We start from the raw sequence: 24,128 nt of genomic DNA on the forward strand, positions 1-24,128 counted from the left end.
AGCTCCTGGAAATGGGATTACCAAGTTGAGCTACTTTTTAGMGATGTCAGTCTTGCAAGTGTTTGCAAATGTTAATTTTCATGAGTGCAATGCCTCAGGATGCTGGGATGAAGGAAGCTGAGTGGTTTGAAGTGTTTTGGGTTGGGCTCCCTGCAGAGGGTTGCATTCTCAGTTTGGGTGGACTGGAGACACTGGTTTTGTTGGCTTCTTGGGCAGGAATTTGATGCATTTCAAGATTAGGTGACCGTCTTTTTGCTCTTGGGTGCTGTGGTATTAAGAGGGAAGTGTGTAGGTGAGTGTACATCAAGTCTATGCACCGAGAGCTGCCTGTTTGCACCATGGGATTTAGGTTTCCGGATATTTAATTTCTAGTACCTACACTGGAGTTTATTGAAATGGTTCAGTCTTGAAAAGACTCTTGTGAATAAAGAGACTATGGGGAGTTGCTGTTCCTAGAAAGCCTCAGACCTGGTAGTGGAGGTGGACAGAAGCCTCACTTTAGCAGTGCAATCAATTAGCAAGTCAGTAACCAGCATTTGCAAAAGCAACACATTGCAAGAAAATACTTTGCAGTAAGTGAGATGCTGAGAGAGATGAGAATAAAACCAAATTAAAGGTTTTGGTGCTTCCCTTGAAAAAAAAAAGGAGTAAATGAAGCTCACATCACTGTGAAAAGTCACACATGGTATTTCACGGGTGGAGGACCACAGATGGTGGGGAAGRAGGTTGTGAGGCTGGAGATGGTTCTGATTTGAGGACCACAGGGACTGCCTGGGGAAAAGCTTGTGCCTTATAGCTAATTTTGTCACTGCTTTGCGATCCTGGCAGCAGCGCTGGTACAAAACTCTCCCCAAGCTGTCAGAACAGGGGAGCAGTGGGGCAGCACGACCCACATGCCAGCCCGGGACAACCCTGATTCAGAGGCCTGGTGGTGCCAGGGAGGGCTGGGCTGGTGCAGGAGGTTGCCCACTGCACATCAAGCAGGTTGGATCTGCCAAGCTTGTCTCCAGACCAGGTTGTCACCCTCAGAGCTGAGGACCCTATCCCACGTTGAAGGGTATGAAAAAGCTGCAGGCGAGGGTAATGCAAGGACCTTTCTAACCAAGTTAGAGCACTGSAGAAACAAGACAAGGTGGCAGGAGTGGTTTCCCCACCCCACTGAGCTGCAAGGGTTCAGAGAAAGGTCCTGTAGAGCAGGGAACACCAGTCTGGATCTTCTGAGAGGGCAACAAAATACTGGTGGCTCATGCTGCTTCTGGCTTTGTTTTTGCAAGAGTGACAATCTCCAGCATGCTGAGGCAGCACCAAGGACTGTATATCCAAGAGAGCCACTGTGCTCCATCCAATGGCTGAGAGCAAACTAGAGAGCCCTTAGATGCAGGAAATTCACCATGCATGGGTTGCTGGTTCTCCAGAAGAGCCAGACTCTTAGATTTTGTTAGATTTTGTTTCAATCCATGGGCTATGGGAAATCCTGGTGACAGGGCTCTTGAAGGCCCCTGGGGAGGCTACAAATGATRGCCCTTGTCAGGCTTCTTGGATGGATTAGGATGTTTGAGTTCCGGGGGCTGGTGCCAGGGTCTGGATAATTCTGTATGTGCCCCAAGTCTTCTCCTCTTTCTCTTAGACAGCGGCTAGAGATCCTCTCAGGAAGACCTTTTCCTTCTGGGACACAGTGGAGGAAAGCAATGGGGAACAAGATGACCTGATTTTTATTGCTTTGCTATCCCAGTGTCTTGGATAGATACAAGGGAAGCAGAAGGCACCTTGGTCAGAGGACAGAGAAGCCCCTGGGAGAGCTGCTCACACCCCAGAGCTGCAGGGAAGCTCTTGCTCATAGKCTGCAGTGCCAAAGCTACATCAGGGTCCCTCCTGGGCAGCTATGAACCACAGCTGACTCCTACTCCCCACTCACACCTGCACCCTGTTAATTATTACAAGGGAGCTGAAGGAGGCCAATGTGCACCAAAGTCCAGTGTGAAAGGGAGAATCGGCACTTCGCTTGCAGCCATGAGCCAGCCCACCTCGGCCACCGTGGAGCTGCCAGCGCTTCCAGAGGGGACGAGCGCGCCCTTCGGGGTGGCTGACATTGTCGTCGTCATTGTTTACTTCGCCTTCGTCCTTGCTGTTGGGATATGGGTGAGTCCTCAAGGCGACAAGTGTCTTTCTTGCTGTTTACTTTGCCTATGTCTGTTGGGATATGAGGGAGTCGCCAAGGGTTTAGCCCTGCCTAAGACAGAGCATGTGACCCGCGCAGGCCCCTCCTGCCWGCAAAGGTATCTGCCTTCCAAGTGGCTGTGTTATTCCTACAGAGCAAGTTTTGGAGGTGACAGGGATCTTCCTTTGAGCATGTGCCCTTGCCCCGCTTCCCCACTTGGCGACAACAACATAGTGATTTCTTGCATTCCCTAAATGCTTTTCTGTGGTTGGGCTCCATCTCCAGTGTTGCAGATTAGTCTCAGACCAGGTTGCAGTCAGGGAGCAACAGCAAGGAGGAAGATGGGGTGGCAAGGAGGCAGACTGAAAGAAAACTTTTAAAAGATTGTTTTCCTTGCCTCATAATGCCTCTCGCGTAGATATCTACAGTACCCTGGTCGGCTGAAGGGCTTTCCTCATTCCTAATAGGTATATTCAAGGAAAAGTTCTTAAATAGGCTAAAATAACCTTTCTCCACGGCTGAACCACCAGAACCCCAAGTGAAGAGAGGCAGAAGCAGTGTGTAAGCTGGCACATCTAATAGATGCACTGAACAACTTCTAGAGCTAATGCTCAGACCAGACACTCAAGCTTTTTCTGACCTGGTGGTAGTGCTGTTAACCAGTCCATGTACTGCCTTGCAAATTGGTATTTTGCAGCAAATTGGTTTATTACAGTGCCCAGCTGCAAGAGCCTGGTGGCACAGACAGCCTCAGTGACACTGCGGTTGCTTTCTAGCTTATGGATCTTGAAATCCCTGCAGTTCCCATGCCGCCCCTAACTGGAGCTGAGTAATGGAACCACCCCACTACAGGGCTCCAGGGTCACTTGAATCCACAGCAGTGGGAGGACAACAGGCATCAGGGCTGCTGAAATGGGCTATGCTAGTTGTCCTTGTGTGCAGCTGCATGCCATGCTCAAATTTATTCCTCATGAGGACCCTAAGGGGAAGGAACTGCRAACTACCTTTCCGTGCTGCTCTAAATAGGAGTCCAGTTGAGTGCAATGATGCCTAAAGGAGCAGAACTAGGCTAGTGCAAGAGGTATCTGAGAGGATGYTACAAGGTTAGTGGGATGAGTGTTGGCTCTGTCTTGAGGGTGGATGCATGAAGGCACTTACCTTTTTTTGCTGTTTTTCAGTCATCCATACGAGCAAGCCGGGGAACCATTGGTGGCTATTTCCTTGCAGGACGATCTATGACCTGGTGGCCTGTGAGTGAATTATTCCCTCTGTTTCTCATGATTTAAAAACAATACTTTAACAATTCCTGCTAAATGAAGCAGGTTTAGCAAAGGGACCCAGTTCATACATTTTTTAACAATAGCTTGAGACATGGGATCCATCAGAAATCGTCCTATGCAGTTTGGCTAATAGGCGGCAGCCTGGGGCTACAGGGTCTAAAGACTAGTTTAGCATCTTCAGCTCACTCAATCCTCACTTTCTTCAACAAAGTCAGCAAGAAAAATGTTCATGCTGGTGAATATGTGGGAGCTCTGATAGCACATCTGGATTTGAAACCCCTTGGCCTCAACTCACGAAACATACATTTGCCCCCAAAGCTAAGAGAGCACCAGGTAATCTAGGAATTTACTATGTAGAAAAATGCATTTAGAGATTGAAGAAGAAAATCATGGATCTCTGGACGTGTGATCCAAGCCATATTTAGAGTAAAGTCAACATTATTGACTAATGATGTAAAACTTCAAACCATGAAAGTATAAATCCTCACTATGAAGGAAAAAATATTGAAAGTGCCTTTTCTTGGGAGTGAAAGGTACATATAAAGATAATTGAAAGTTTTAAAGGAATAAAAATGCCACAGGAATAAATATCCTTTTCAGCCAATGCCAAACTCTGTTGTCATATATCTCTTCAGTGAGTCATCAGTAATGGAATGCACTTCTCAACCAAAACACTACTTTTTTTTTTTTTTTTCCCCCCCTTTGGATGTGCAATGCTCACAAATTTACTAGACTTAATTTTCAACCTCTTCCACCAGAAACACATATGTATCTCTAAAATCTGTTATTTCTTAAACAGTTCTGTCTCAGTCAAGTGGTATTTACTGAAAAACTTAGCTTAATCTTTTCTTTAATTAGGAAGAGAAAATTATAATGTATTAAAATGTAACTGTTTCTTATCAATAACTGTTTCTTATCAATATCTTCTTCTTTGAAAACAAAATTTTCATTGTTTTTGAGTCCAACTCCAATTCAAAGCAACCTCTAATGTTGTTCACTTTTTGATTTTGATTTTTCAGCTAGAGAGTCAATTCCAGCTCTGCAGATCTTTCTGCAGGTTCAGGTCTTCTCTGTTTTGACCTTGAATATTCAGTTTATGTATCTTTTTATGGGAGTGACAGATTTCTGCTGTGTGTTGGACAGCTTCAAACAAACCCTGACATTATGTCTGCTGCCCCTGTGAAACCATCTACTGTATTTCTGGGTCTGTCTGATGTATGTAGCAGGAAAACTGTTTACTTTTCTTGGGAGCTCTGGTCCCTATTCAAGGAGCAAACTCAGATTGCAGCAGCCAGCTCTCTAATCAATCTAATCTCTAGACTTCCTAGCAGACAAGAAGGAAGAGTTGCTGGCAGGATTCACTGTGAGCATTCATATCATATTAATGTTTTACATTCTTCAAAAGAGAGAAGCAGGTCAAATTCCATTTTTTTTCCAAGTTGAACAGTACTAGGGAATGAAATGCTATTCATAGAAGATTTGGCTGAAGCAAACTTTCTCTGTAAAGTTAAGTCTCAACTTGTCCTTTTGATAACTTCTCAGTTGACCGTGAGAGGGATTTGGCTTTGGCATACAGAAAGGAGGTGGGGCTTTGTGCCAAATAAAAGTACTAATTAAGTCAGATATTCTTTGGCCGGTGTTAAAAGCACCTTGCAGCTTGCATTCTTCCAATTAGAGGGTCAATGAGCCATGCTAGGGACAGTGCTGTAGTCAACCCAAGGCATTAATGTGCACTGAGTGTCTTTGAACCTGTGTGTAGTCAATGAACACAAAAGAGGCATTAGCATTTTCCAACCTACTACAGAACTGTGTATCTTTGAAGCTATGTGTGGACAATGAATGCAAAAGACTGCGTGTTTCTAGCACTGTTCCTACCATGGGTCAGTGATCCTCTTCCTTAGGACGAGCTCTAAAAGAGTATTCCTATCACCATGGCTATGTAAACACCACATTGTTTAGTGCAAGGCTTCTTAAAGAAGGAAGTTTATTAGCAAGCACCGGAGAGGTTGAGCCTAAAGGATCAGCAAAGTTGGAGAAGACACATTGCTAGTTGTATAACAAGGAAATAGAGAAATCCATTGTATTTCCTGGTCAGTAAGGTGTCTGATTTGTCTGCCACCAAACTTCCCCTGCCTGACAGAACTAACATATATCTAAGGAGAACATAGCCAAAATGAACTCTAACTCTGTGATTAAAGGAAGGCAGCAAACATACCTTCTTTAAGACATAAATATGTAAGGTCTTTTTAAAAAAGTGGGGAGAAAACCCAACTTCACATTACTGTCCAGACTCTTGCTTGAAAGAAAACAGGGCTTGCACCAAAACTGCAATTTCTCAAGATGACTTTCTGGTTTTGTGTGTTTATTTTTGTTTGTTTGTTTGTTTGTTTTTGTGCCTGTGCTGTGTTTCAGATCGGAGCATCTCTAATGTCAAGCAACGTGGGCAGTGGTTTGCTCATTGGCCTGGCAGGCACTGGAGCAGCTGGGGGCCTCGCTGTCGGGGGCTTTGAGTGGAATGTAAGTGTCGACTAAGCTGGCAAAGCTGGTAACTAAAATATCGCTGTTTACAAAAGGACTGGGGGGTTGTCTCCACAATCAGCTGCCAACAGTATCAGAAACTTCAAGTTCTCAAACTTCAGGGAAGAGACTTCCAGAAACTGAGATAGCATTAAAAAAAGTGACATCTTAATTTTACTTTAAAGAGAATTTGCTTTTATATTATTAGCTCTTTGACCTTCCTACATGCACACAGGCCATGTTTTCAAGCTTTAATCTGCTGTCACTAAGACTGAGATGAAAGATAACGTATACCGAAAAGGAAGTTGAATGATTATAGGATTCTGGAAGCAGTGACTTTGGAAAAAAAGGTATCATGTGCTGCTAAATGCAGTGTAAAGCCATGAGAACTGGCAACACTGCATTCACCTGTCATCTTCTGAAATGTGATCTCTGAGTTGAACATCTGGGTTTGAAGGCAATTCTCATTCTGCCCAACTGAAATAACCTGGAAAATTGCCACCGGCACCACACCGAGCACGAACACCAGGCCCTTTGTGTGTGACACTAATGAAATTTCTCAGCTGCAGTGATGAGGAGTGCGATTAGAGCCAGCCTCACAATACGCATCACTCGCCCACCTCTACATCTCCTGTCTTCATCAGCAAAGACTGCTAATAGTGCCCAATACTTGCCAAGCACAGGCAGGGCCACCAAGGCTCTTCCCTGGTGTGTGCATTCACTGCAGCTGTTTTTCCTAGACCGTTAAGATCACCTTCAAATGTTTTATGAAGAACCTAGAGCCTGCATTCAGGCTGATGCATGTGGAACATATCAATATTACTRTATTTTAAGTAGATATATGCAGATCCTTTTAGAAACCTACGAAGACAGTAGATTGGATTTTAGCACAAATCTGACTTAATGAGTTTAGATTCCTTTCTTTGAGATTGGTAAGGACCTTAAAGGACTTTAGGAAAAGCCTTAGGATTTTTTTTTATTATTATTATTTTTTTAATCCTGTGGTGTGGGGGACACAGCTATGGAGATGAGGGGCAGCTATTGGCATTGTTTACSTAAGCCTATCTATCTCAGGCACTGCAGAGCTCTTGCTGATCTCTTAAGTTTCTCACAGTCATTGTCCCCAGGGCTCAGTTTCATTTCTGACAATTTAAATGACTAATCTAAGGAAAATCCACACTAATAAAAGCTACTTGCATGAAAGGTAATAGCCTAAGACATCCAGGAGGTAGGTCTTGACAGTTTACTAGCTTTTATATAAATTAAAGATCTCCTGTTTTGGCTTCTGATGGGTTTTAGATGAGAAATACATGATTGGAGATGCCTTTATGCTTTCCAAAAGAGTCTTCACCTGYAGCAAAGCAACCAAACTGCCCTTGATCTGCCTGACACTGAAGCAGATCTGCTTCACTCTGAAAAGAGAACACCCTGGTAGAGTCTTGCTGTTGCTTATTTTTATGCTCCACAGGGAGAGTCTGTTGCCTCAGCCTCATCACTTGCTAATCAAGCAACAAACAGATGCTCCCATTCTTCTCTGAATCACTTAACTCTTCACTGCCACAGCAGCAATGACTGCAAAGGCCAGCAAATACAGCATCTCCTTTTAGATGCCCATAGAAACAAAATACATCACAAAATGCCTCACCAGAGGCGCAAAGATGGAACAGGATGTGTCACCCTGTGAAAAAGAGGCAAGGGACTTAGGAGGAAAAGTTCAAAGTTTATAATTGTATTGCAATAATTCATCCATCATCTTATCTTCTAAGCAGAGACAAAACCCTGTGCGCGTTCCCCAGACTGTTGCCCAAATATATTGCCTAAGCATTGAATCGTTTTGCCCTCTCACGGAGTCCACTGAAAGAAGAGACAGGCCTTCCTAAGAGTTGAGTCATGTACATTTATTTTATCTGTCTTTCTCATTTCCAGGCTACCTGGGCGCTCCTGGCTCTCGGCTGGATCTTTGTGCCTGTTTACATCGCAGCAGGGGTGGTCACTATGCCAGAGTACCTGCAGAAGAGATTTGGAGGGCAGAGGATTCAAATCTACATGTCCGTACTGTCCCTCATTCTCTATATATTCACCAAGATATCCGTATGTATCTGACTGAATGCAATCCTTGTATTTAGGTCAGGCGTTCCAGGGCTTCCTGGAACAACGCTGGGCTGCTCAGAGATAACTCAGATGTCCTTGAAAGGACCAGCTCAGCTATCGGAAACAGTATCACTGTGTTAGTGAGCTGCTTTGCTCAAGTAAATACCTGCCTCTGCATTGATCATGGAGACCTACCCTGGGAGAGAGAGAGGAAGAGAGTCCTCATTAAACAGCAATACACAGTGAGAACTTTATAGAGATATGGCAGCTAATTACTAAACAGCATAAATACCATAGGTCTCTGCATGTTTTTACCTGTMTGTCAGGGCAAACATTAGATAATGCAGACAGGAAGAGTCGCAGCTTTTCCCCAACTGAGGATTTGGCAGGCTGCGTGTTGTAGATGTGAAATTCTCTTAAATTACCATAAATCTGCATTGTCCTGGTGATTTTTTGATGTTGTCCTTGTAATTAAGTTTTCAACATTATTATGTTAACACATTACAGTTACTCCTATCTCKCTCTGTCATTTGTGTTGTATGTGAAAAGGGAGATAGGTCCGAGCTTAAGACAAAGCTCAGCATCCTTTCTAGTTTGTTTGTTCCCTGCTGGTAGCATCGTACCCTGCTGGTGGCCAAAAAAACAGTGTTAACTGTTGGGTAGTTCCTTTTATTTTAGAGTCATGAATGCATGTGGAGAACTTACGCTCAGAAATTTGATAAGGATTACCTGGAGGGAGAGGACTGTATTTTGGAATCCATTACAAGGTCTGAAAATGTCTGTCCTTTATCTCCAGYTGATTGCTCCATGTCCAGTCCAAGTTAGTTTTGACTGTCCTAGTGTAATATTTTTGATGTTGACCTGCCCTGGGGGACACTGACTACATATGTGGCACCCCTGTGCCTTTGGAGGCAAATCGCAGTGTCTTTCTCCCAGGCTAGGCTGCATCACAGGTCTTGGGAGCTGGGCTTCAAAGGGCTGAATAAGAATCTCACTCAGTAGGCATTCATGCTGGTGGATCTTGAGGAGCATTGGAGTGAACAGAGTGAGGGCACTGAATACATTTCCTCCTCTAACAGCCAGGTGCTGGTCATGTCACTTATTGCTGCTACCACTGTCTCCAAGTGCTCTGTTCTACAGGACAGAAACGTTGCCTAAAATGAAGTCTTGCAAAGAGAAATTTGGAGCAGAACAGGGTGCATGCAGGGTAAATGGAAGGTCTTTCCTGCCTTAGCACAGCACTGTGCACAGCCAGGCACTCATGATGGAAAGAGACCAGTCTTTCAATATGACCTTCATCAGCCAATGACTTCCAGAGCAGGACCCTGGCCTTAGTCATTGTTGTTTGATCTAAATAGTTTCTCCTCTGTGCAGCTAATTCACGTGTGTCTGATGGATGTGGCTCGTGGAGTTTATGGGCATGGCAGGTGCTTTCTTTTAAGAACTACCTTTGTTTGTAGAGAGCTCATTTAGTGCCTGGCTGGACAGCAGGCAGTTGGTTACMAAAAGGATTTTTTCCTCCTTTGTTTTTTGATCAAACATAGGTTAGCAACAAGGGCACTGYAGAGTCCTTCCTGCTTGTAAGGAAGAACAGACAACTGAATAAACAGCATTGTCAAAGGAGCAAACCTGCATGGCTACAGAGCTCGTTGCATTTCCTGCTAGGAAGTCAAAGGCCAGAACAGAGAGTTGTTTTTGTAGCGTCCTGACTTTAGACTATGCCTCAGAATTGCAGAATCAAGAGGTGTACTTAGTGCTTGCTTTCCAGGTGCTTATTTGTGGYACATAAAGGAGAAACTCTTGCCCCATTCCTTCGGTCTTACTTTGCAAATGACTTTGCCTGTGTCCTATCAGGTTTACAGGTGTCCTTTAGGTTGATTTCCCAACACATGCACATTTCCCGTGTCACCTTCTGCATCTGCAAGATATTTATCCATGTAATTCTATGTTTCTGTCAGATTTTGTTTTCCCTCTCTTCGTTAATAAGTCCAGTCAAGGTGAAGTCTGTGGGGATTTCTGTGTGTCTGCTAAAGCCCTCAGCAGCAGGTATAACCAGTTTTGCTGGAGTCCCTCCAGCACACTGAGATAGACAAATAGAAATGCAGGATGCTGACCATTTTAGGCAAAAACTCCATAGCACAAGAAATAATGATTCATCAGGGGTCTTCCAGGCTTGGAATGTCTTTTGACCATGAGGCCACCAAGTCACAGTGATGGGAAGGGACTGGCTTGTGCTGCTCAATCACTTTCCTCATGAGTTTGTCCCATGGAAACATGGAATCAATTCAAAGGCTCCAAAATCTTGGGGAACTTTCTCATCTTCCACTAATAACTTTCCGTGCCAGTGAGGAACCATGCCATAAAGACTGCCTATAAGAAAGTTATTATTTTGGTAGCTCTGTGGTCCTTTGATCTGACCCAGCTTCCAGAAACTGAGAGCTGTGACCTAGAGGAGAAATATTCTTTACATTGAGTTCAAAAAGATCCACTACCAACAACTCTCTCCTCCTTTTTCACTTCACCTTCATCGTGTCCCTTGTTATTGCCTTCAGCCTCAGAGGACTGCAAATTGCTCTATTAGATTTCACTTGCATGAAGCACTACTAAAGTCAGACCTGCTTTGCTGTTTCTTATTCAATTCCAGACAGACATTTTCTCTGGAGCACTGTTCATCCAAATCTCTTTGGGATGGAACCTTTACTTGTCCACTGTGGTTTTGCTAGCRGTGACTGCTGTCTACACTATAGCTGGTAAGTAGTTGGCTTTGGCAGCAGCTCCAAAACCTGGAGCCTAGAATATGTGTTTCCTTTCCTTTATATGGAAAAGTATTCAGGTCCTGATCTGTGGCAAAGGTTCCTCTGGTTGTGTGTAGTATCTGCACTGTTGAGGACCAGCTTTGAAGACCTCTGACTATTCCCTTCTTCTCTCCTTGCCCAGGAAGAAATCAATATTTGGAGAATTTCACTATTTTCTAGAGTTTCTTAATGCAAATACTTCTGGTTTCCCCTGTGCAGATAGGTGCCACTGCCTGTTTTTACCCTTTTTTTTTCCTTTTTGCAATATTGTCATCTTTAGCTGTGAAGATATTGATTGCAGCTGAGTAGAACTGTTTTCACTGCTTTCAAGTCCTCTCCTGAATGTGCAGAAATGAGTCAGGAAATTCTTCACAGGAGAGCTGGGTGAGAGATCCTGGGTCTAGCTTGGTACCAGGTTCTCCTGGTGAGTCTRTCTTGACATAACAGGACTGAGGTCAAGAAAAACATTTTACCAGATGAGGTACCTGTCTTCATTAATGTAGGTGACCCAACTTAACATTGTGTCTCTTTTCTTCTGGCAGGTGGATTAACAGCTGTGATATACACAGATGCACTGCAGACACTAATCATGGTGCTGGGAGCTTTGGTGCTCATGTTCATTGGTAAGGGGGGTCTTGGTGGCATCAAGATCAGCCTTTCATATATGTCTCAGAAATGAGCTTTAATCATTCACATAAGTGTTGCTGGCACAACTGGCTCTTGCTCTCCTTCCCCAGCAAGTCAGTCTTGCTTCCTTTTTTGCACTAACTGTATGGAGGTGAGGCTCTGAATAAGGTCCTCTTGCCTGTTTGGGTTTATCTGGAGTAGCCAAAGAGTTTGCCAAAACTACATTCTGCAGAGCCAAGTCCTGTTGCCACTGTACTCTTATAAATTCAGGATAATTCATCTGACTTTCCTTGTTGACTTTCAGAGTTATTGTGAATTCACCTGAGTGTAACTAAGCACTAAGAAAAAAAAAAACATAAAAAAATTGAGAAACATCATTCTTTGCTTTAAGCCTTCTTGGCAAACAAAAATAGAGGTGCACCTTGTTTCATTTCATACCTTCCTGCTCTAAGTCTTGGAGGATATTTAAGCAAAGACCAGATTCTGAGGTCATCATGGGGATTAGGGTCATGGAGATTTTCTTGCATTGATCATCTTCCAAGATGCACTGTTAAAACCACAAGGACAGTGGGTAAAATCCAACTGATTTCTGCACAAACCTTGTTTGCCAAAAGCAAGGGTGGGAGGAAAAAATATATGAGAGGAAGATGGAGAAGAATCGTGACACTCAGATAAAGCAATATCTTTAGAGGAGGCACCAGACCTTAAATCGCTACTATTTTCTTTTCAGGATTTGAAAAAGTTGGTTGGTATGAAGGACTTAAGCAGAAATACAGCATGGCGATACCAAAGGTCATAGTCCCCAACACAACCTGTCACCTCCCACGTGCGGATGCCTTTCATTTGTTAAGGGATCCTATCACAGGAGACATTCCTTGGCCCGGCCTTATATTTGGCCTCTCTGTGCTGGCTCTTTGGTGCTGGTGCACTGACCAGGTAAAGGACACCTTCCTCCCCTCTTCAGGCAAACTACTGCACTAGTATTTCCAGGGGACTCCTCAGTTTGTAGAATGGTGAGCTGAAACTTATGTGGGATCACTGCCTTGATTACTGGACTAGATCAGAATGGCTCACATCTTCCATCTTCTCAGCAAGCCTCTAATTTTGTGCACTTAATAATGTGGGAAAAGTGTTATTTTTATCTGTCTTTATCCCACTGAGAGTTGGAGAGGAGGGTTATGCAGTTGATTAAAAAAAGAGGTAGAGGAACTGCCTCTGCATGGCTTTGTGGGAACCCTCAGGCAAGCCACTCATATCCCAGCTCATGTCAGTTTTCTTATCCCCAGCCAAGCTACAAACAAGGAAAAATGTATTTCTTAGGAAGATTGCTTTTGCGGYTCAAAGTGAGGTAGTCACCAAAACCCACCACTGAACTTCTACCAAGTCTGCTTCATTCCTTGCCTCTTGCTCCTGTGTGCATTGCTGCATAGCGGCTGTGTCCTCAGTCCTCAAGGTGGCTTCATTTCAGTTAAGGGTGAAATGAGTCCTGTAAAGGAAATTTCCATGCTGCCCTCCTCTACAGCCTGTGCACTGAGCAGTGGCAGCAGGCTGCAGTCAGCTGAGATGGGAAAGCTGCCACTGGCATGCAAAACATCCTGAGACCCCGTGGGATGAAAGTCATCCACAAGAAGAGGAGGGGATGGATCCTGTTGTCTCTGTGGTGCTTCTGCTTAATCTCTGTGCCTTTCACCYATTGCAGGTGATTGTCCAGAGGTCTCTCTCTGCCAAGAATCTTTCCCATGCCAAAGGTGGATCAGTSCTGGGAGGGTATTTGAAAATCTTCCCAATGTTTTTCATTGTCATGCCAGGAATGATCAGCAGATCTCTCTACCCAGGTAGGTCTTCCTGTGTTTCTAACACTGTTAGGCTTCAGCACCTCCCTGTCATCATAGCCCTGAAGGCATACCCATATAAATTGCTGCTGTGCTCTGATGTTCTCATGACCTCTGTTCACTTCTGCTGCTCCCACAGTAGCAGAAGTCTTTGGAAACACCCACATACAGCCCCATGCTTTGACATTTCATGCATTTACCTATCTGGAAAAAGTCAGTCTGCGACATCCATGAGTGTTATATCTATACCTTGAAGAAAATTGCAARAAAATCATCTTGAAATTTCATCTTTATGTTTATAGCATAAAATGTTCTTCATCTCAACTCATGCTAGCAGCATTTCYGTCTATGCCTCTGAATTTATGTTAAGCCATAGAATGCATCAAGATCTGTTCTGCTGAATTKTATGTCCTGCAGTTGAAGATGCTTTACACTGACTTTTTATTATTTTCCTGTCTCTGACAGATGAAGTAGGATGCGTGGACCCAAACATCTGTAAAAAGGTCTGTGGAGTTGCAGTGGGTTGTTCTAACATTGCCTACCCTAAGTTGGTAATAGAACTCATGCCTGAAGGTAAGAAACCTTATATGTGCAGAGATGGGCTTGAGACAAGCATTGCAGGATAGGATCAGACTGCCCTCATCCATTATAAAGATGAGGAATTCTTTTTCTGCAGTCTTTACCCATTTTCTTCTACAACCTAGTGGAATATGTCTGCGTGTGTGTACACAACAAGAGACAGTGAGGCTGCTAAGAAAATGGAAAGTACCATCTGCAAAAGATGCTGGAAGAAACAAACTATCTTCTGATTTTTCAGCTAAATTGGTTGCTATATTTTTAAGATATGTGTATGACAGCTGCATTTTAAAAAAGAAAAAGCCCAGAGGTTCTTTTTTTTTTTTTCCTGTCTATGTGTGGATGTAATACATGGGAGCTAGTACTTAGAAAGTGCTGGTATCTTGGCCTGAACCAGGCCACCGATCAGTTAAGGCTCTGATGCAGCACACACTGCTGCTACTGGAAGGTAAGAGGTTTGCCTCTGATTTTCATTCCCTTTCTTTTGATGCAGGGCTCCGGGGTTTGATGATCGCTGTGATGATGGCAGCTCTAATGAGTTCCCTCACCTCCATCTTCAACAGCAGCAGCACTCTCTTCGTTATAGACATCTGGCAGCGGATCCGCAGAAAGGCTTCAGAGCAGGAGCTGATGATTGTGGGCAGGTCCTTACATTTCTTTATGTCTCATTACTCTCATCATCTGTTTTGACTGCACTACTCGGTTTGGCTCACTGAGAAAACCCTTGTGCCCAAAACATAAAACAGGATCAGCACAGACTTGGAAAGAGCATTATGTTTTCCATGATGCAGGCAATTGCATGCTTCATGCCTGTAAGGTACTGAGAGGGAAAGTACCTCTTTTTCAGCATTATGGGGAAAGCTCTGTAGCACCCAGTGAATAGATGGAGGAGGGTGCTGTATGCACCTGGGACTCCAGAAGTAATTTAGTAAGCAGCAAACACACTAGTATTTGTCATAACACTAGAATTGAACATGTCATCTGCCTGGAAAGGTGGTAGAAAATTGCTTAACATCATAAGCTTCCAGCTCCCTATCTCCTTTATACACAAGAGACAGTATTTGAAAAYGACTTCACTCTCTAGGATGCACCAGGCTGGGGGTTTGCAGTGATCCAGGTTTTGGCAGAATGGCTCCATACAGATCCACCATGTCCTTGTCGAGCTCCCATACAAACTGACTAGCAAGTCCCGGCACAGATCTCTCTGAAATCTAGGAAGTGARCTCTGGAGGTTGTTTGGACGTTGACTTTCTAGAGGAGAATGGTTTTCTTTTGTGTTCTTCTTGAAAGATCTGTGGATTTTTTCTTAGGAAACTCTGAAAGCAATCAGAAATGTGCTTTGCTGCAAAACTTCATTTTCAGGAGGACTCTGTCATGTGCAGAGTTAATGCCTTTTTATCTTCTTCTTCCAGAGTCTTTATCCTCATCCTTGTGGTCATCAGTATACTCTGGATCCCCATMATTCAATCAGCCAACAGTGGCAAGCTCTTTGACTACATTCAGTCTATAACTAGCTATCTAGCTCCACCAATCACAGCTCTATTCATCTTGGCAATCTTCTGCAAGAGGATTAATGAACCGGTAAGTGGAGTGTCATCAACCAATAGATATATACATATTTGATTTTAATAATAATAACTATAATCCACCCATCATCTAGGTTTAGAGTCTCTTTAGACTCAAATCCACCCCCCACTAAAGTGTGACAACTAGAAAACATTTTCCTGATATACATTAGTGGATGCCTTTGGTGCATGGCAGTTTGCTACTTCAAKTTGCTACTTCTTGACAGTCTCTTCAAGTCTCTACTTCTTGGCAGTTGAAAGAAGAAAAGCCAAAGTTTTTCCATTCTTGAGGGTTGGTGTCTTGGAGTCTGACTAGAGACATGTTGCTAAGAACAGACTCTTGCATTTTCTGCACTCTATCTGTTCCATGTTCAAGGACAGAAAGAGAAAAAATGGATTTTTAATGAAAACTTGCTTCTTTGATGCATGTCAGTGTGGGATTCCATCAGGCATAGAAGATCTTAGTCTAAGAAAAACGCTATATTAAAAGAAAAGAAGAAGAAGAAAGAAAACTTCAACCAAAGCCAACATGTGCAATGACCTCCATTTTTTCTGTGCTTGTCTTTTCTCAGGGTGCTTTCTGGGGTCTCATGGTTGGGCTGGCTATTGGTCTCATTCGGATGATCATGGAGTTTATTTATAGCACACCCTCGTGTGGGGAGGAGGACAGAAGACCAGCTGTGCTAAAGGACTTGCACTACCTCTACTTTGCGCTCATCCTCTGTATCCTCACGGCCATTGTCATTGTCCTTATTAGTCTTTGCACCCCTCCGATACCTGAAGAAAAGGTRAGTGACTTGTGATGGCATCTTTTTCTTAGAGTTTCAGTTTGGTTTCCAAAAATCTCTAAAACTTGGCCTTTYCTCTTCCTCCCGTGGTTGAGAAATGATGTGTAATGCATATGCTGCAAAGAAACACCTGTTCCTCAGCTCTTTATTTCCCAGGTCTCGTAGTGTTAATGCTTCCTGAGGCACTGAGTGCTCAAAATTGAGTGCGAGTTCCCATGCTGTGCCTGAAGCTGGGCAGACACTACAGCCCGTCATAACTGGAATAGAAAGGAGAAGAACAGGGAAGGAGAGAAAATCATATTACAGATGGCTGCTGAGGAGGAATTAAATATATCTAATTGTAGCATCTACCCTATTTCAGCAGAGCCAGCATCAATCTTGCTGGCAAACAAGATTAATACCTTCTGCAACATAGGCATTTAGGAAAATAACATTTTGTCCCAAYGTGATCTCAATTACATTTAATAACTTTGAGTCAGGCACAGCTTTCTTTTACTTAACAGATTTAAAACTGCACAGAACTTGGAGCCTTTATTTACTAACACCTTAAAGCAACTGTTCCTTTTCCGCAGTCCTAAAGCAGCTGTCAATACAACAAAACTGCCGTCTACTTCCGAAGGAAGGTTACAGAGTAAAATTGCAAAATTAAAAACACTTTTTTTCCCTTTTCTGTCTAGCTTCTTAAAGGAATAAGGGTGATGCTCTCAGAGCAGTTCTCTCTGCTGCTTCCTCATAGCTTGTGAAGCATTAACCATCAGCATTTGATTGAACAGTAGTGGTGTCAAAGATCTACAGCTCCTGAAGATTACATGAAAGCAGGCGCTCAGATAGGGAAGAGAAAGAGACTCTTTGAGCCTGTATTGAGACACAGTCTCAGCTTTCATTAGCTATCAGAGGATCCACATGGGACAGAGAAATACTGGCAAGGAGATGCCATTAGTTCTGCTGCTTAGGGGATGACTTGTTCRCTTTTGCTCAGGGGTGGGCAGATGGCTGCCAGCAATTAACTGCTGTGGCTTAATGAGTTCCCACTCATCAGCTGACCTGTGATAACTAAACATGTGCAGTGCTCCCTGTCCACAGTAACAGCAAGAAAAGATGCATTAGTGTAGCACTGGCAAAGAGTGAACATCATACCAATAGTGCGGGAGATGAAAAACTGGCCATTGCACCTACAGACTTTTTACCACTCTCAGTGGTGCAGAAGCAATTAAAACACATTTTAGAAGTTGAAGGGAATGATAGAAAACCTATAGAGTAAGGGAAACTGAGACAGAATGCAACATGCAGGACTAGCATATTCCTATTTAATCTGAAATAAGCGCATGAGCCTAAAGCTCATGCTTTAGGTACATAGCTCAAGCTTGACTAATCTAAGAAAGAAGTGCATGAGCCTAAAGCCTGTCTTACTAAATCGGGCTGATGTTAAAAGAGATAAATATGAATAGAGGGTCTAGTAAAACTAAGGACTGTTACAAGTCAAGAGCTCGACAAGTGGAACTGCCAGACAACTAAAAAAGTAGCCCAGAGAGTCTCTTAATGATGGGATGAGCAACTACTGTAATAGAATTGGGAAAAAAGAGATATTGCACAAAAGATTCTTTTCAGTAGAAGCAAATGAGTTTAGAGCTATTGGACTTAAAGGACCTTATTGACATACTTCTCAAAGAGACAGTGCTCTTCCAAAATGTGGGTATGACTGGTAACAGTCTAGGGATGAGGGCCAATAGGAAGACTAAGAAGGAGAACATTTTTTTCCTCATTGCAAGTCTCTGTAGGACAGGAGAAATCTGCCCATAGTTGGTTTTATTCTGATTTCCTTTGAGTTCCTGCTGTTCACCCCCCAGTCTTCACAGGAAAGACTTGACCTTGATCCTCAGAGATGAACCAAAGMAAAGGAGTGTTTTTTAACCTGAGGTAGATGCTGGTATAGTGGAGTTGCTCCCTGTCTGCCATGCRTCTGAGTAGATAACATTAAAGTTGGCATCTCATCTCTCATTTTTCCCTCAGTCAGACTCCAGCTTTTGCCATGGACATGAGCCCTGGCATCGGATCACACCGTTATGTGCTGTGGAGCACGTTTCCATGCAGTTGTACTGATGTGTTGGGTTCTGCTGAGGTGTCCCCACATGCAGGACTGGTCTCCTGGTCTCAAGTCAGTCTGTGCTGTGCTGAAATGGCTGAAGGACAGAAAGTGTGCAGGAGGGAAAGGCAGAGGATGGATATCAGGATGGACAAGTCAGACTCTAGTCCTCTGGGTAGAGACTAGCACCTGAACTTAATCTTTTACTACAGATAATGTTGGTTTTCTCCTTGTCTTGCAAGTGAGTGGGCAGACGTGGTGAAGAGCTCTCACATCCCTGTGATAGTGGCTGGGGGGAACTAAGGAATGCCCTGGCTGAGGATGTACGGAGATTATTCCTGGCTCTGGTCTTTCTGGGCTCTGCATGCTTGGACTGAATGAACCCTAGATATTCTCCCAGAGAAATTGCATGGGGATAGTTCTGCTGGCTCTTATCTGCACACCAATGTGAGATAAAATGATGAAAGACRCTGTGTAAGATCTAGGAACTATGCCATTTATTTTGTGAACCAAATGGAAAAGAAAAACAAACCAAGAAAAAAAMCTAAGGAAATATAGTGATAGATCAGACTTGAGCAGATGTAAATCAGCATAGCTCCACTGGGCTCAAAGACCAGGAGCAGCTGTTGAGCTCAGTTATGCCACTTTACACCAGTTGTGGATCTACACTGTACAACTTTAAATATGAGTCTCAATGTTTTGCAGATAGCAAATGGGCAGAAGAAGAAAAAGGAGATTTGTATCTGATGTTAGAGCAGTACAGTTTATGTGCCTGGCTTTAAATGAATTACAATCTGAGAACTGCAAGCTGTAGCATTTTCCCCTGCTGTTTTGGACACTCTCCCATCCCTGTGGTGATTGATGCTGTGCTGGAAAACAAGTATGCAAGGAATTTGTTTGGTATGCTCCAGAGTTCATATGTCTTCATTGTAGGTAGTCCATATTGTGTCATGCCGTCCTTGAAAACCCTGCAAAAGAGCTTACAATTAAATTTGAGACTGTGAAGCTGAAACACAACTGTCAGGTGCCAGATGGCATTTTGGAACAGAAGAATTTATTCTAGTTTACAAACAACAAAAGAAAAACTTTGCTGAGTTCTTGCAAACTCCCTTGTGTGAGGAAAATGTAGAGGGGAAAAGGGAGAAAAATAGTCCACAAAACGYATGGCAAAACAGTGCCACGCAAGCAGGTCACCTACCCAGGGATCAGAGCTTAGGTTTTTCTGTCAGGCTGATGGAGCAGAATTCCAGCTGTTGTGTTCCACAGGTAGGAATATTTTACCAGTGTGCTGAGGTCTGCTTTAGGTACATAGCTCAAGCTTGACTACATATGGTAGCCAGTTTTGACATGCCCAGCTGGCCTGAACCTACACCGTGCACTCCTGAGGTGCTGAAACTGGGCAGGTTCAACCTCCCAAAGCATCACTTAGTGCCGCTGAGAGCAAAAACTGATTGACTCCTGTGTAAACCAGACACCCATAGAGGAGCAAATCAATCAGTTTGCACAGCAAGCCCTGGCATGGATCCTGGCTCCATTGCTATATGAAGTATACAGCCCTGGTGATGCCCCAATGGCAACGCGCCAGTCACCAGCACCTCCTGCACCAGGCTCTTGAAGAACTTTGTGAATGTTCTGTTGCCCTTCCCACCATTGGAATGGGGTGACTTGGGCTGAGAGGCTGTACTATGTGCCCACATTTGACTGTGCTCATAATGCTGCGTGTCAGGGAGCATCCCTCCATGCCATAAGCTGCCAGGAGCAAGCCCAGAGAGATGGGAAGAAGCAGATCTTGATGGTCTGGCAGCTCCAATCATGTGGAGCCTCCCTTTGAAAGCTGCAGATGGGAACACACCGCTACCAACCTGCTCTGCTCCCAGCCCGGGCATTACTGGTGAGTGCAGACTCCCACCCACCCMCCCACCAAGTCATCCCTGGACCCCCCCACACATCCCTGGTGTGGCTGCTCACAAGTGGCACCAGCATCCACAGGGACATGGGGCTCCCRGAGCAGTGCTCGTATGCGGCAGCGTTTCTAAAGTCCTGGTCAATTATGCTAAAGCAGTTCCCCCGTCAGCAGTTCTCTTTATTTATTTACTTGCTTGCTTTCTCTACATATGCAAAACATTTGCCATCACCATTCGCCTCCCCCTCCTTCAACCCCGTCTGCTTTCTAATTTGTGCCGAGGAAATGTAACGAGTCTAGCAGTGAAAAGCCAATGGCCAGCCCTGAAAGGTTGTTCTAGGTGATGGAAAAGGGGATAAAGGGGGACCTCAAGGAACTTACCTGGCCTAAAACTACCCCGGGGCCGGTTGAAGCTGAAGCACATGTGAGGCTTCACTGATTGAGCATCCATGGGTCCCTCCTGCTCTCCATGGACGAGGGTTGCCACGTTTGTGGGCTGCCACCGCCAGCTGTCCCTGGGGCAAATCAAAGCTGAAGAGGGAAAACAGTGAATGAAAGCAGATCTGGCAGCCCATCACTCTGTGCAGGCAGGAGAGCACATCTCAGCCGAGAGCATTACTGACGGCACCTAAGCACCGTGAAGGGCATCTCAAGGCAGGAGCGGGTCTGCTAAGCTCCTGCTGGTACTAGGTATGTTGGGAAGCAACAACTGTTATGCTAAAAGGAGAAAAAGGGTATGTTTCTAGTACTTGCTTTTTTGGCACCATTCCCCTCACTCTGGTGAGGTCAGTGATTGAGGGCCTGGCTAGGACAGACTCTAGGATTCCTGAATACTGGTTGGTTACTGTCAAAAAGCCATGTCCTGGGTAGGGAGATGCTGATATTCAGTAAGGTATCACAGGGATCTGTGCTGCTTTCAGCACCTACCCAGGAATTGCTCCCGTCTGGCAGAGTCTGAGCCTGAGGGAAACTCCAGTTCTGGCAGGTTTCACTGCAATGGGCAAAACCAGCCACTCTGTGACAGATACACGGAGGTGAGAAAAGAAAAAAAAAAGTTTCTTGAATTCCTTAGTACCCTGAAACTTTGCTAGGTTCTAGTGACATTTCCTAAGTGATTAAAAAAAAAAAAAAAAAAAAAGGAATCCTTGAGAGAGATGAGGATCATCAAAATCAAAGCAATTTAGCACATCGTGACAAGAAAGATTAGCCCTGCCCAATGTTCATCTTGGTTGAAAATGATTTAAATAAAGCTATAAATCTTCTGGAAATTATGCAACGTTTTGTGTCAGCTGGAAACTGCTGCCTAGATTTGTGTGTGTAAAATTCAGAAATTAAACTTGTGTTACTTTGTAAGTGACCCATTTGAGATGTTCATGCGGGCACAGCAAGGAGGAAGCTCTCCCCACATAAGCATGTGGCTTTGCCTCATGTGTGGTCTCCAGCTTCACTTGGTGCCCTCCTGGTGCTGTGGTGCAGAGCAGGCAGGTGAGGGGGACATGCTATGGACCATACCCACCTCTTCCAGACAGGATTGCTCTGTGTGAGCCTTGCTGTCCTGCTTACAGAGGTTGAGGAAACACGGGTGCTACCAAGCTCCTTGGAGAGCCATGGCCAGTTGAAAGGGCCATGGACAGTTGAAAGGCCAGGGTGAGGGCATCTGCACGCAGGGGAGGTGGGTGGAAAGCAGGGGAACATCTTGACTCTGGAGCAGCTCTCCCACAGCTGGAGACGTGCCTGGTGTYTCAGTTTGGGGCTGGCGGGTGCCAACTGGTTTGCTCTCCATCCCTCCGCACAGCTTGCTTGCCTGACGTGGTGGACCAGACACAGCACAGCACCCACCATCGACCTGGAAAGCTATAAGATCGAGGCAGCAGAGATCAACCCAGCCAACGGAGAGAGCAACGTGGTCGAAAGCGCCGAGCTGGGGGATAAGGAGCAGCCAGGTAGGGTGCTGCACTGCCGGCTCTGCCAATGACCGTTCGGGTGCCCCAGGGTAAATCCACAAGCCTCTCTCTTCTCATTTACACTATACCACWTATACTCTTACCTTAGGAAAAAAGCCATGGTTAAGATTCATGCCCAGATTACTCAAGCAGCTGTGTGCCCTACACAGTGTGTTTAAAAGGGGGTAAACAAAGCAACAAATGAGCTTAGAGAGCTGTCAGGAAGGATGAAGAGAGCAGGAGATGCTACATCTGCAAGTATTTTTCAGAGTAGCCGGACGTTTCTTCAGCAAAGCCACCAGAAATTTCATTTTTTTTTTGATTTTGAGCTTAACTGTCCAAGGTCACAGAACAGAAACACTCAGAAGAAGGGCACATACACAGGATATATACACAGGAATTTTTCACTCTTTCCTTTTGCTCATCAAAGGATACCAGTACCAATTACATCCAGACTAAACAGAAGTGAAGCACCAAAGAAAACTGGTTTTTTTTTTTTTTTTTTTTTTTTCTAACAGAGTAAGGTAGGGCTTAAGTTGCATACAGTTGTTCAGCCTTATTTATTATTTCTTACAAATTCCTAGTTCACCTAAATAGCTTGTCTTTCTATAAGTGAATGTCTTGGTAATGGGATAATTAATAGTGGTGGGAATGGAAATGAAGAATTCAGCAGCTGATAGTTTAATGAGATTTGTGTATGGGGGGGTGTTTTTTTTTTTTTTTTCATGGTAACACCTTTTTCGAGACCTTATCATATTCTGCCTTTCAAAGAAACTTATATTCGGAAAGAGCATCCAGTGAGATACACAGGATATGGGACTAACAATTAAATCATATACTTCACCTGGCACATCACGTGTAATAAATTAACCAGGTGATCTCTAAACAGACCCTTATGCTGTCAGAAATTTGTGACTGTGAATAGAAGCCTATTTGGGAAGGGAACAGAAATGTTCTGTTAATTAATTAACGAATGATCCATGTCACAATCAATGGACAATAATCAGGCCATGCTGTAGATGACCCAAGCAGAGCTTCTCTGCTCTTGCCCTGGGGTCTCCTACCAGCCAAGGTGCATGGTTGCCCAATGTGGGTTGCCCAATGCACCTCTGAAGTGGAGGAGCACAGGAGGAATCACCAGCTAAGGGTTAATATCCATTTTYCCACATTTCTCTTGCAGCAGCCAAGCCTCCTTGCTGGAAAATGCTGTACTTCTGGTTCTGTGGACTGTCCAGCAGCCCCGTGCCCAAACTGTCTCAGGAGGAGAGAGCTGTCCTGGAAAGGAAGCTCACCAGTATTGAGGAAAAACCCCTGTGGAAGAACGTCTGCAACATTAATGCTATTCTCTTGCTGGCCATTAATGTGTTTTTGTGGGGCTATTTTGGCTGAGGGTGGGGAAGTAGCACCTGCCTTTGGTCCCTCTCACTGCTCCTTGTCTTCTCCAATATGGTGCCATGCGATGACCGAGATACCTGTCACGGTCCTTGGGCTGTTCCCCAGAGCAGCCCTTCCTGAGAGGCACTGCTTGCTGGCAATGACAACAGGGCTCGGTTTCTCCTTAATTAAGCTGAGATTCCAGCAAGACTCATGCCTGGGTGCATCTAGGGTTCAACACAAATGTGGGACAGCATTTGGGTCCACCAGGAAACCTGGGATCAATTCCAAAGGCTCGGAGTTGTGTCTGGCAGGGAGTTTGACTCCCTCTTCTCAGGTTAACYTGGCACCATGGTGCTCAGAGGAATGAGACGTAAACGCTACGTGCTGAAGTGACCTGGCCAAAGTGTGTGTGTGGGGTTAGCAAACCCCAGGGACAGCCCCGGCTCCCAGCTGAGCCTGGGGTGACACCAGGTCACTGTCAGGGAACCCACCAGCCAGTCCCCAGCAGCAATGGAGAAGGGCCCACTGACCAGGTGCCCCCTCCTGTGTCACTTAACCATGTGTCTTCCTTACAGCAACGGCATCCTAKTTAT

At 44.5% G+C, this 24,128-nt stretch overlaps 1 protein-coding gene across 1 annotated transcript; it reads left to right on the plus strand.

Moving 5' to 3' along the window:
* Positions 1 to 1,995: 1,995 nt before the first annotated feature.
* Positions 1,996 to 23,547, plus strand: SLC5A9 (solute carrier family 5 member 9). Its single transcript, XM_026033924.1, has 14 exons — positions 1,996 to 2,139; positions 3,337 to 3,408; positions 5,851 to 5,955; positions 7,882 to 8,046; positions 10,691 to 10,796; positions 11,384 to 11,464; positions 12,199 to 12,404; positions 13,168 to 13,303; positions 13,766 to 13,873; positions 14,370 to 14,520; positions 15,289 to 15,457; positions 16,014 to 16,229; positions 22,011 to 22,158; positions 23,339 to 23,547. The coding sequence occupies exons 1-14, from the start codon at positions 2,011 to 2,013 to the stop codon at positions 23,545 to 23,547; spliced, it is 2,001 nt and encodes a 666-aa protein (XP_025889709.1). The 5' UTR covers positions 1,996 to 2,010.
* Positions 23,548 to 24,128: the final 581 nt, after the last annotated feature.

The sequence above is a fragment of the Nothoprocta perdicaria genome, unplaced genomic scaffold (assembly GCF_003342845.1).
Source record: "Nothoprocta perdicaria isolate Ctin4 unplaced genomic scaffold, notPer1 scaffold_0, whole genome shotgun sequence".
Lineage (NCBI taxonomy): Eukaryota > Metazoa > Chordata > Aves > Tinamiformes > Tinamidae > Nothoprocta > Nothoprocta perdicaria.